This window comes from Nothobranchius furzeri, chromosome 15 (genome assembly GCF_043380555.1).
Source record: "Nothobranchius furzeri strain GRZ-AD chromosome 15, NfurGRZ-RIMD1, whole genome shotgun sequence".
Taxonomy (NCBI): domain Eukaryota; kingdom Metazoa; phylum Chordata; class Actinopteri; order Cyprinodontiformes; family Nothobranchiidae; genus Nothobranchius; species Nothobranchius furzeri.
In genome coordinates, this window is record NC_091755.1 from 48,447,485 (window position 1) to 48,460,115 (window position 12,631).

The window sequence follows — 12,631 nt, forward strand, 5'->3', positions numbered from 1 at the left end:
GTCGGACGCTGTGACCGGACAGGGGACGGTAGCTGCTTTGGAGTACTTCCTGACCTCGGTCACCTGGGGGAAGAAGAACGACCACGGTAAACCGGTTTTAGCTGACCAGAACCAAAGCGACTCGCCTTTGTGTCTGAGCGGCCTCTTGCTGGTATTTGTGTCCGAGAACAGAGCGAAGATGAATAGAGGGTTTAATAATGAAGGGCTTTGTTTGTGTTGCGTTTAAATCACACCATAAAAGAGTATATTTAGAAGCTGTGCTGAAGAAATTCTGGGTGTTTCTCCCTTTTAAATGTTTTCCTCACCAAACGGCAATGGCGCCCCCAAGCGGTGAAAATTTGCTTGTCCCCCAGCAAAAGCCTGCATTGATCATATTAATGCTCACCCAAACTGATCTTATTTGCTCAAGACATAATTGTAAAACAAAATAAAAATAATACAATTAATGAGGAAAGAAATAATCAGAATTAAAAAAATACATATGTTTCTGCTGCTCACATTTTAAAAGTAGTTTTTATCCATCGTTTTTTTGTGAACGCAGCAACAGGGGCATTAAACAAACAAACCAACAAAAATACATTTTAAAGTAACATTTGAAATAACTGAAATTATATCTTTCTGAAATGTTTGTGTTTGTTAGTGTTTTAAATGTTTTTGGATATGTACTGTTTGTTTTTCTAAAAATAAATAAATGAGCAACGCAGCACATCTCCATAGGCTAAACTCTCCCAGAGTTACCACAAGGACCAGTTTGGTGTGCCACCCCAAAAATGTCTTTGGCCCAATCTGGCCACCCTTGTTAACATTTTCCGGAGGCACCCCTGCCAAACGGATCTGACCCAGAGTAGAGCTGACGGGTGTTTTTACCGATGCCGACATCCAGATGTTTTCCACCTCATGCTAAAATCTCAACATCATTTGATACAAACAAATAAAATGAACTCTGATTTTACCTACCTGGTAAATCTTACCTTTGTGTTCCTCTCCATTAAAGTCTGACCTAAATAAAGTTAGAGTATTTATGATGCAGATGTTACAAAAACATTTAAATAAAGTTCTGCAACAGCAGCGGGCTGCCCAAGGATTTGCCTGATTTAAATCCGCTTTGAGGACAAATATCGGCTGACGTATAAAAAAATGAAAATATCAGTTAACCCTTAATCCTGGGTAAAAAGTAAATAAAAACAAAGCAAAAAAAAAAACAATTCATGTAACTTGCATCGATAAATCTGGCCTTGCATGTTTCTAGTTGAACATCTTTGGTTTTTGCTGCAGAAATTAGCTGCTTCTAAAGCACCATTTTCTCAAAGTTCATAACGTTGCCGGTTGAAGATGAAAATTTGAATCTAAAAGCTAAAATCAGGACTGACCCCATTCTGACTAGTTATCCTGAGACCTAATCTCTGTTTCTCGTAACTGTCGCCATTCAGGAGCCAACAGATAAGATGGTAACTGAACACGAAGATGTGACCTGTCTCTTTAAAGCTGCATATCTTATGATCTAAAGCTGTGACCTCAAAGAGCAGGAAGCCACAAGCCTGGTGACGCGATACCAGGGAGGATAAAACCTGCTCATCCTATCTTGATGCTTTTCCGTCCCTAAATTGCTGTAATCCAGAATAATTTCACAGATACACTGCTGGTTTTCCAGGGCCAATAAAAGAAGGTTAAAATCGACCTTTTCCGTTAGTAAAAGCTAAAATACAGAGAAAAATGAAAGTTTTCTTTATCGTCTGCGAGGTTTTTAAGTTTATGATTGAAGCTCCATCATCACCTCAGAGCTTGATCTAGCTGATAATCTCTTCTCAGTGTTTTGATGAGCTTTCTGAAAAGATTGAACTGTTTTGTTCCCGTTTGTCTGATCTCAGACCAGCGACGCGGCTACCTGACACCGTCTCCTGTTGTTTAGGCTTTAAAATTATGTAAAGAATTAAAAACGGTCCCAAATGACATAAAAATGTCTCGAGACCTCAGATTCATTTCCTCGTTTCTTTTAATAAACCCGTGCTTCATTCCCAGTTTTGAAACTCCGAATCTGCCTTTGTTTCTCTCCAGGAAAATGGGAATGGCTGAGCGACGCCCCTTCCCTCCACCCACCCAGCAGCGACGCTGTTAGCTACTACTCCCAATTTGGACGGGTACCAGGTTTCACCTCCGTTGCCGGGCGACGCTTCAAAGGGGTTTTGGATGAGCATCTGGAACAGCTGCGCTGGCCAGAGGGCATCAAGGCAAGCGAGTGATGAGAGAAAGAAAATGGCTCCTGTCTGATTGCTGTTGCTTTTTATTTTCACTCTTTTCTTTTTCCGGTGACTCTGTGATCGTGGTCATTATGTTTTCATTCCGACTGATTCAGCCCAAGATGCTTTTCTCTCAGTCGCTTCGGTGCATCAGACAAGCACTGTGGGGATTATCTAATCACAAGTTTGTTTGTAGAGAACAAAAACAAGTCTGAGGTGTTAGCTCCGCCTCTAAATGTCCGTCTGTGTTCTGCAAGCCTCTGCCTGAACCTACAGGACATAAAGAGGATGCTGCTTGGTGACGGATGCAACAGCCTTCTGTTTAAGCCTCAGAACGGGGCTTAGGATGACCAAACATCCTCTCTTTCCTCTGTTCACGTCCACTTTTCATGCTCTGTCCGGCGGGTTAGGGTTGCGTTAGCATTAGCTCCGGTAGCGTGATCTGCTCGGGGTCGTGGGAAACATAGAGAAATACCTCGTCACCGTTGTAACTGATGTTTGGTCCAATAGAAAAACCCAGACTGCTCACCATTAATAAGTAAAATTATCCAAACACTATTCCATTTCCTCACCTGGAAAAAAAACATTTTGGGGGATTCTTTAGATTCGGGGGTCTATTTTAAATAACTTTATTGAACAAGTGGCAACAAAACGAGAACAAAAGAAAGAATACAGAAGAATTCAACACTTATGCAAACATCCAGAGCAGTTAATTATATAAACATGTGAAAAATTCACATGGATTGTTTTGAGAGCCGTCATGTTGGAGGCGTCTGATTTGATTTTAGCGTTTAGCCGAGTGAAAAATGGGGCGTTGCCGTAGCGTGACATCATCGGCTAGCACAGCGCCTCGAGTCGGCCGAGTGTTTTGTTTTTGAAAACAAAATATGGCCACCCTAGCCTAAACCATGTCAGGCAGGTGGTCATAATGTTATGGATGATTGGCGTTATGCTAACCAGTTACAAGCTAACTCTGAATAGAACATTAATGAAAAGGGAGTCTGAAGCCACAAAAGAAAGACTTGATCTGTCTGATTTACACGTTTCTGGTTGCTTTTCCCTTCAGGGGGACAAAGAGCTGTCTGTTAGAGGAGAGGACGGACGGCTGTACCACTGGATCCTCCCTTCCTTCTTCCAGCTGCTCAGAGACCTGACGCAGGAAGAATGGGAGTTCTCCATCCTGTTCCGCACCTTTGGAACGGACCTGCCTCGTGTGCTGAGAGCGGTGTCCCGAGCGGTCAACGAGGGAGCTCATCCGCTGTTCCCAGATCTGCCAGAGCTGAAGGTGAGGTGCGATCAGCCAGACGGGTTGATGCTTACGCTAGCAGCTTGTTGCTAAAGAGTATAAGAGAATAAATAAGCTTTTACTGATGAGGAATTTCATTGAAGATGAGGTGTGATCCTTTAGGCTGCTTCTGCAGCGACAACTTCCTTCAGTCCTTCACAATAAGAGTCTAACATCTCCACACACTTGGACCACTGAAACTTTTCACGTGTCTGAGCAGAACCTCCCTGAACCGTCTACAGGTGGTTCAGAACGCCTGTGCTCGGCTTCTGACCAAGTCCTCCAAACACACCCACATCACCCCGCTTCTCCTCCAGCTTCACTGGCTGCCAGTCAACTTCAGGGTTCATTTCAAGATCCTGGTTCTGGTCTATAGGGCCTTACATGGACAAGCACCATCTTACATTTGTGATCTTCTTAGTCCCTGCACCCCCAGCAGGTCCCTGAGGTCCAGTGACCAAAGGTGACAGATCATCTGCTGCTGTGGCCCCCAGACTCTGGAACCCCCCCCCCCCCCCCCCCCCCGAGATCAGTGGACTCAGTGGTCACCTTTAAACACACCTGTTCAGGCTTTTACACGACCTTCTTCACAACCTCCTCTTCATGCTTCTGTTTCTGCCAGTTTTGTCTTCTTCAAAATTCCTTGTTTCTTGTGAAGATCCCTGTGATTTTATCTTCAAAGGCGATGCTCTTAGGAATATTTTTCAAGTTCACAAATTTTATAAAGTTGGTGGCAAATAAAGTCGGAGCTAAAAAGATGCATCGGCTCCTAATTCCTGTTACTGTTGAGCTTTTTGCTAATTAAATAAACTCTAAATTAAATAAACAACGATGAAAAAGGCAGCTTGAAACTCTGGTTTCCCTCTCAACGGGGCTCCACATTTAATAGCCTATTTGGTTTCCAACAACATATTTTAAGGACTAATTGTTTTTATTCTAGTAAAACCTTCTGGGTGATTCTTTCTTGCCTCGGTCTAAAGCAGCCTCTCGTCCCGAGGGACTTCATACCGGTTAGCCTGCTGAAGTGGAACACGTCGATCTTGAAGATACCCGTGACTCTAAAGGCTGGATGGATTGGGGGGGGGGGGGTAATGGAGATGTCCAGAAGTGAAGCTGTCAGACTCACTTAGCTCTGAGAGGAAGAGCACAGTGGAAATCTTCTCGCTGTCAGACGCTGTTCAGCTGAAATGCGCCGTGACAGGAAGAGCAGGGGAGGAAATCGATCACTGAGCACGAAGGGACCGCTCGGCTTCATCATCACTGGGATGTAGAGGTGCTGAAAAAAATTGATTCAAGTCTGAATCGGGATTCTTATTTATAAAGATTCAGAATCGATTCACAAAGGTTCAGAATCGATTCCGAGAACTCAAATGTTTGGCACGTTTCAGGTTTGAGATGCACTTTTTTGATCTTTGTTAGGAGAGTCCGTACTCTGATTACTTTTGTGGTCCCATAAATTGAGATGATTTATGTTTGAATCTGCGGATAAGAGAGCACTAGAATGTCATTGTTTCCATACTCAGAAATTAGAGATATTCTCATATGTATTTTCTAAGTTGATAAATGAGTACTCAGGATTACTCATGTAACTTGTTCCTACACATACTAGAAAAGTATTTGACTGTATTACTTTCAAAGCTACTGTTAGGTAACTACAGATTTGTTATATTTTACAAGGTAAGCAAAAATAAATGTTGCCTTTTGGTCAAAATATTGTTTCTGTTTACAGTTTTAGAATCACTTTATTTTAGCTTGTAAATTTGCATTTTTGGAGCATGACCAGTTTAAAGTCTAATAAAAATGTCTCATAGCTTTAACTAACTTGTACAACAAAGTAGTTCATCCTGGAGCTGACACTCTTTGTTAATATTGATTGTGAATCGATTCTGAATCAAATCGGCACCCCGAGAATCAGAATCGAATCAAATTGTGAGTTGCTCTGAGATTCACATCCCTTCAAACGATTCCTTTCCTCTTGTTTGGGCCGGGAGGCTCCGGTTTCCTGTGACTGGATTTCCAACGAGATGCTGCTTAAATGTCGTCAAGTTAAAGCCGAATCCCCGGAATGTTCTTTAGTGGGAGTTAGAGGGTTCGAATCCTTTCTTCGTAGTTTTTAGATGTGTGAAAACCTTTTTTATAATTATGTGTCGGTGATATCCACAGCAGATGCAGAGATTCTGGTTTTCTTCGCCTTTGGATTTAAAATGTTTCACTGTTCTTTACAACAATGACTACTGAAACGTAAGAGGGCATCAAGCGTGTCATTCGGGTGGGGAATTGTAAACCTAGCTCCTTTTCAAATGTAGTCTTTTTGTTTGGACTCAGTTAAGTTTGAATCTGACCCCGGGGAAGATCCGCTGCAGCAAGAGGGCGATCGTCGTGAGCCGGGCCGAGGAGCGCGCGTCCTCTCTGGATGGAGACAGAGGCCTGTACCAGTACTTCAGTGCTGTGCACGGACTGGGAGGTTTCCAGGACCACTTTGACTGGTAAGCCTCCACGCCGACCGGGACAAAGCTTCTGTGCTTTTAGCTTCCTAACGTCTAATCTCATGTCCAGGTGGGCTTCCAACAGCTTTTCCCTTCGTGGAGGGAAGCCGGTCTGGATCGACCCTTTCGACCAACAGGTTCAGCACATTTTCATCGACGACAACATACGTGTGAACGACGAGGATACCATCGTCCACCCAAAGGTGCAGCCGCTTCTCCTGAAGCGTCAGGATGTTCGTTTGTAACGTCCACCAGATTAGTAATGAAGGTGTTTAAACCAGGAAGCAGGTGAAATGAACCTCCATTTAAAGAATAATACAAACTAATACACCTATGGACACAACACTTCATATATTTAAAAGGTTCATTCGTAATTATCATAATCAGTCTTTTGCTACGCTCCATTTGAAGTGATCCCTGGCCCAGTGAAAACGCCTGAGCTTGTGGATCTTGCTGAGAAATGGCTTCTTCTTTGGACTGTAGAGTTTCAGCTGGCAACGGCGGATGGCACGGTGGGTTGTGTTCACTGACGATGGTTTCTGGAAGTATTCCTGAGCCCATTCTGTGATTTCCTTTACAGTAGAATTCCTGTTCATGGTGCATTGTCGTTTAAGGGCCCGGAGATCACGGGCATCCAGGATGGTTTTACGCCCTTGACCCTGTAATGATTTAAATTACATGTTATTTAATAAGCCATAAGGCGTAGGATTCCATAGGAAATATGAAATCAACCTTATGGATCTGTTGGGTTATTTTAACCAGAAGATTGGAACTTTTTATTGCAGGGATTAGATAACCGCTCCGTTTTCACTCAGAGACAACAGAAGAGTCGAGTTTAAAGTTTAAAGGTTTATTACTAAACAAATTAAACTAGACTAACTTTAACACTAAATGTATGGTGTAACTAAGGTGGATGAGACGGAGAATGGTGTGATGTGGAATGTTGCTCAGAACCAGCAAATCCGAAGAAACGATTAGTTCTGATGGGAAATGAAGGTGATGTCTTCGCGTTAAGCTTTGGTTAGGAGATTCATAAACACATTCGACGCCATTTATCGGTCTACGTACCCTGAGTAGAAGTCCCCGTTAGATCAGGAGGTGTAAAGGTCCAGCTTGACCTTATGGAGCCGAAGCCTGTAGAAGCAGCCACGGCAGCCGACCACCAGTCTTTGAGATCCTTCCGGGTCACGACAGTTTTATTGGCATCTGGTGAGACCCAAACCTGGGTCGTGATGGTTCAGCTTTTATTCTGAAAGGAACCGTTGCAGCAGGTGGAACAGCAACAGATTTTATCCAGCTTGTCGTTGGTTCTTTTGGCTGAAGAGGAAAGTTACGGATTGGCCACTCCGACAACTTCTCTAGAACGCTTTGAACTGGTGTTAAAGATGACGTGGGCATAGTTTTATACTTCTGATGTTTTGGTTTATCGTCAAATGAAAAGATGACAGATTTACCAAACACCACCAAAACCACGCCTCCATCAGATTCAGATTGGGTCAGTAAAAGTAATGTGTTGTCTCTTGACGCTACGTGAGATCAGTCCTAGTGGAAACATTTAAAGTCATATTACTTATTATATTCTATAGGATTATAATAAAGTAATTAATATTTTGATTTCACAGATTGGTCACATCTTATTATTGACTAACACTTTGTTTGATTAGCTTTATTAAAAATAGAGTTCTTTGATTTATTAAAAGGAGAGAGTCATTTCTTCATTCTTCTGTTGAGCTGGAAAGAAGCAGTTTATAACAAATGCATGAGACCTTGAGGCCACATCTCATGCTGACTAGTTCTGTGTCAGAGGGGGAAAATGACTTGTGGTGGAAAACAGTCATTTCATTCTGTTACAACCCTTACGCACAGAGATTGTTCCAGATTCTCTGAATCTTCGGATGATGTTATACACAGTGATGATGATAACTGCAAAGTCTTTGCTATTTTTCGCTGGGTAACGCCTTTCTGATATTGCTCCACTATTTCTCTGCGCAACATTGTGGGAATTGGTGGACCTCAATCAATCAATCAAAGCTTTATTTATAAAGCGCCTTCCGCAATCCTGTTAGGAAGCCCAAGGCGCTGAACATGGTACAGTAGAAGGTAAATATATTGAATAAATCAAAAATAAAAGCAATTCAAATTACAACATTCTGGTACAGGACAAATGTGTAAAACAATGGATTGAGTGAACCAATGAAAACTGTGAAATAAATTCAACATAAAAGAGGGCCAAAATCAAACAAGTTCAGGAAACGCCAAACGGAGGAGGTGTGTTTTTAGGCGACTCTTAAAGACTGGCAGAGATGGGGACAGCCTAACTGAGGGTGGCAACTGGTTCCAGAGTGACGGTGCTAGGACTGAGAAAACCCGGTCCCCGCGAGTACGACACCTAGAACGAGGGACAGCGAGCAGGCCTTGGTCAGAGGAGCGCAGAGCACGTGATGGGGAATGTCTGTTCAGGAGTGTGGCTAGATAGGGGGGACGACCACCACCCAGGAAGAAATGATAAACCCATCTTGGCTTCTGAGAGACACTGCCACTCTGAGAAGCTCTTTTTATACCCAGTCCTGTTGCCAATTAACCTAATTAGTGTTAATTGGTCTTCCAGCTCCTCGTTATGCTCAAATTTACTTTTTCCAGCCTCTTATTGCTACTTGTCCCAACTTTTTTGGGATTTGTTGACACCATGAAATTAAGGGTCAACATATTTTTCCCTTAAAATTATACATTTTCTCAGTTTAAACTTTTATTCCATGATTTATGTTCTAATCTGAATAAAATATTAGAAGTTGGCACCTCCACATCATTGCATTCAGTTTTTATTCACGATTTGTAGGGTCCCAACTTTTTTGTATTTTTGTGTTTGCTAATGCTGTCTCTGACCTGCTGTCCTATTTAAACTAGTAACATAGTAATGGCCACAGAGAAACGGTTCGTTCTGAAAAATGCTGATTTAATGCGTCATAAGTTTAGACACACACCCTTAAATTAGCATGTCCCAACCCACTAGCCCAAGCTACTGCTAATGCTAGGCTGAGTTACTGCTAACATGCTTGTTGGAAGTGAGGAAAACAAAGACAATTGTTGGAGTGAACATGTGACGTTCCAGGATGTACAGAGAATATCTAGACTTGAAATGAATGCCAGATGGATCCATAGCTTTTTTTATTGGATCATCCGGACACGGCTGTACACAGTTTCTAGCTTCAGGCAACGTCTTGGTGCCATCGGGGTAAACTGGACCAATCAGCACACAGCTTGGGTGGGCAAACTAGTCTATTGTGAGGCTTCATTATGGGGTACTGTGTGGTCGTTTGTCAGGGCTCCTGGGTCATTGTGAGCCCCAACAAAGTTTTATATGATACATCAGCACTTAAAGAAGAAAAAGAAAGGGAACAAACGTTTATCTAGCGCCTCTGAAAGTAAAAACCACAAGGCGCAGTTTCTAATGATTAAAAACAAAATTATTCTAGAACCCCTTTAATAATAGTCATTATAATCGTTTATGTTCTCAGGTTTTCTTGGACCCTGGTGGTTCTGACACCCGCACCGCCTCCACCTTTGAGCTGTATGACATCACCCTGGTCCAGACCGACCTGCTCCGGGCCATTTCGGACCCGAGCTACTTCACTCAGCGCGTCCACATCTGCCTGGAGAACTACGAGAGGAACGTGCAGCATGGTGCGATGTAGGATGCTCTCCAACCACAGCTGAAGTAAAAAAGGAATAAACGTGATAAACTGGAGGACGGTTGCATGAATCATCTTAAGATGATTTATTTGTTTAAGTTATGAGCTGTAGCTGTAGAACCGACTGCTGTTCCAGTTTAGAGAGATTTTACTTAAAGAGCAAGTCACCCCCTACCAGAATCGTACTCCACTCCCACTTCCTGTTTGAAAAATGCAAATAAATGCTGCTGCCAAGCAGACCGAGAGGGAGGAGCTGCTAACAAATACGCACAAATACAGGTTCACAATGACATTGTGACATCATATGGTACCAGCTGATGTCATTTGATACTTCTTAGCCAATAACAATGGCAGATTTAAATTAAAATGCAGTGCAGAGTTTTTACCTGAAGGGGGTGCAACACTAACAGTTTAAGGCAGAATATTTATATTTTAACAAAGATGCACTACAGCGCCAAATTATTGATGGCATCTGTCTACAGTACGATCAGACACCCATTTATATAGTTTATCAGCCAAAAAAAGTTGATTTGGGGGTGACTTGCTCTTTAAAAGGATGACTGTTAAAATAGTCAAAAACTGCCAGATGTGAAAAGCCAGCTGTTTTATTTCCCTTCTGTCGTCATTTATCAGGTCAGCACAGCTGGAGTGTGGAGAAAATGTTGTTTACATTCGCTGAGAAGCCAAAGGTCGTACCTGACTAGTTCTGAAGCTGATTCATGTCAGAAAGAGCCAATTAGGAAGGAGTCGGCTGCCTCCAAATGTGATGTTTGACTATGATGCGAGCAGATCTGTGCCTGATGCAACCGAATGTCAACAGCTGGGTTTTACAAAGAGACCTCACAAAAGCATCGGTTTTGTTTGCACTGATCTGAACTCAGGAGGTTTTATCGTTTTAAACGCACTTTATGCAGATTATTGAAGTGAAAACTGCAGATTATGACATCATAGCCTTAAAAGATTGGAATCTAGTTGTCATGAAGCTTAAAGTGAATAGAAAAAGCGTTCTGGTCGCTTTTAGAAAGCGACTTTATAAGTTTTAAGAGGAATGCAGCCTGAGTGATGACGAACGTTTATTCAAGTTTAACTTGACCTGCGTCTTCCCAACAGGAAGTGAAATACAGAAATAAATCAAAGCTTTGTAGCTTTGGTTTTAATGTGTTACAAAAGATAAACATCTGTATTATGTTTACAGCACAAAGGAGGAGTGAAAACCATCTGCAGGTTTTGGAAATGATCTAATCTTATTTCTGTATTTATTACATGTTCCACATGAAAGATTTTAAGTAGAAATGAAGCCGAAGCAGCAGAAAAAAAAGTTTGAGCCATTTGGTTTATATTTTATTATACGGCTACTTTAAAGGCACATTTCATTAAAACTTTTAAGTTAGAAAATCGGTTTTTATTTCCTTTTTCCCAAATGTTACACATCACTGTTCTGCTAAAAGGTAAACACGTTTAGTTTGGTTGCTTTTGTTTGGATTAAAAAGAAAACCTGGAACATAAAACTTCTTCCATTTGTTGTGTGTAAAGGTGTGGAACACTGAAAAAAAACATTTTAATGATCATTTCTGATTCTGACGGGTTAGTCTGAGATTAATATGCAGGATGAGCATGAAAATGGTCTCCTACACCGATCCCTGGCTTTAGCTTCTGATGGAAAACGGACGGTGGAACTCTAAGATTAGAAAATCCTGACAGATCTATGTCACTCTGTCACTTAAAGTGGCTTAAAGCGACAGTGTGTATTTATTTCTGGCGATAGGGAGCAGTAGACGCCTAAATTGTTGCAAGCAAGCAGTATTTTTGTGTTGGAGTAAGATTATCTACAGATGCCCGTTAGGGTCAAAAAGCCCTGGGGAGTGCTAACTAGCTAAATAACGAGCACATCAGTGGCAACAAGCTAATAGGTAAACATAAAACAGCATTTAGGAATGAGGAAAGTTTTGTAACCGCTCGTCACAAATCAGTAAATGCATTTTGTCCTCATGGGCTCCTGTAGAATGACATAAGGCATCTATGGCGTCGCTTAGACCCGCTCCCATGCATTTTAGATCTGATTTTTATGGTTGTATGTTATAATTGGGAATACTGTCATTCATTTTCAACAACATGTTGATGGATATTTCCAGGAATGAATGTAAAAGGCTGGAAGGCTGCTGTTGGTTTAGCGTCCAGGTAACAGCAGAGAACGTCTCTGCTTGTAGAAACTAACTGTTAGCATGCCATTAGCAACGCCACCACACAGCAGAACTCCTGGCTTGTGTCATTTGTGGAGATAAAACCTCAACGTTGCAGAGCAGAGTAGTGTAGAGTGCCGTGGCTTTTAGCCAATCAGAGGAGAGATGTCCAAATGTCAGGAAGTAACGTCGTTTTCTGCCACTCTCTGCTTTAGCCGACTCCTCTACTGATCCTGGAGCATCTGGGGTTGACTAAATGAATGACCCACACATTCAAACCTTTTGTTCAGACATCATGGAGTTCTGGCTGCTTTTGTTCAACTTTTGTTATTTACCACCCGTTTCTCCTCGTTACGTGTTGACAATTGCCCTTTTAACATCTAGACCAGATGTGTCCAAATTCGGTCTGAGGTCCATTCCCTGCTCTGAGTGATTTATTGCACTCAGAATGATCTCATTTCCAGAATGATGAATTTGGTCTCCAGCAGACTGACGCAGAGCAGGGGTCACCCACCTCTGTGAAGCTGAGCTTCTTCACGATTACTGAGCCGTTCGAAGGGTACCAGGTTGATACAGAAGTGACCTTTGAACTAGAATAGATCAGAGTTAAATTAAACATCATGTATAATGATACATATTTGTGATTATATAAGATGGCAGCAGAAGTTTTTTAAGTAATTTCAGACTTGTGCTATTTGGAGGAAAAGTATGGTTCCTGGAGCACCATGGTACTCGCAGGCTCTAGGTTGGGGAC

The 12,631-nt window shown here is 42.1% G+C and overlaps 1 protein-coding gene across 1 annotated transcript in view; it reads left to right on the forward strand.

Annotated features, from left to right (window-relative positions):
• The window catches only part of si:dkey-32e6.3 (uncharacterized), a 10,507-nt gene extending 286 nt beyond the window's left edge, over positions 1–10,221 (forward strand). Inside the window, exons 1-6 of the mRNA XM_015968725.3 lie at positions 1–86; positions 2,056–2,228; positions 3,304–3,522; positions 5,848–6,008; positions 6,079–6,211; positions 9,524–10,221. The exon at positions 1–86 is cut by the window's left edge and continues 286 nt beyond it. Coding sequence (XP_015824211.1) covers positions 1–86; positions 2,056–2,228; positions 3,304–3,522; positions 5,848–6,008; positions 6,079–6,211; positions 9,524–9,700 — 949 coding nt within the window. The 3' untranslated portion in view covers positions 9,701–10,221. The remainder of the gene's footprint in view (positions 87–2,055; positions 2,229–3,303; positions 3,523–5,847; positions 6,009–6,078; positions 6,212–9,523) is intronic.
• The last annotated feature ends 2,410 nt before the right edge of the window (positions 10,222–12,631 follow it).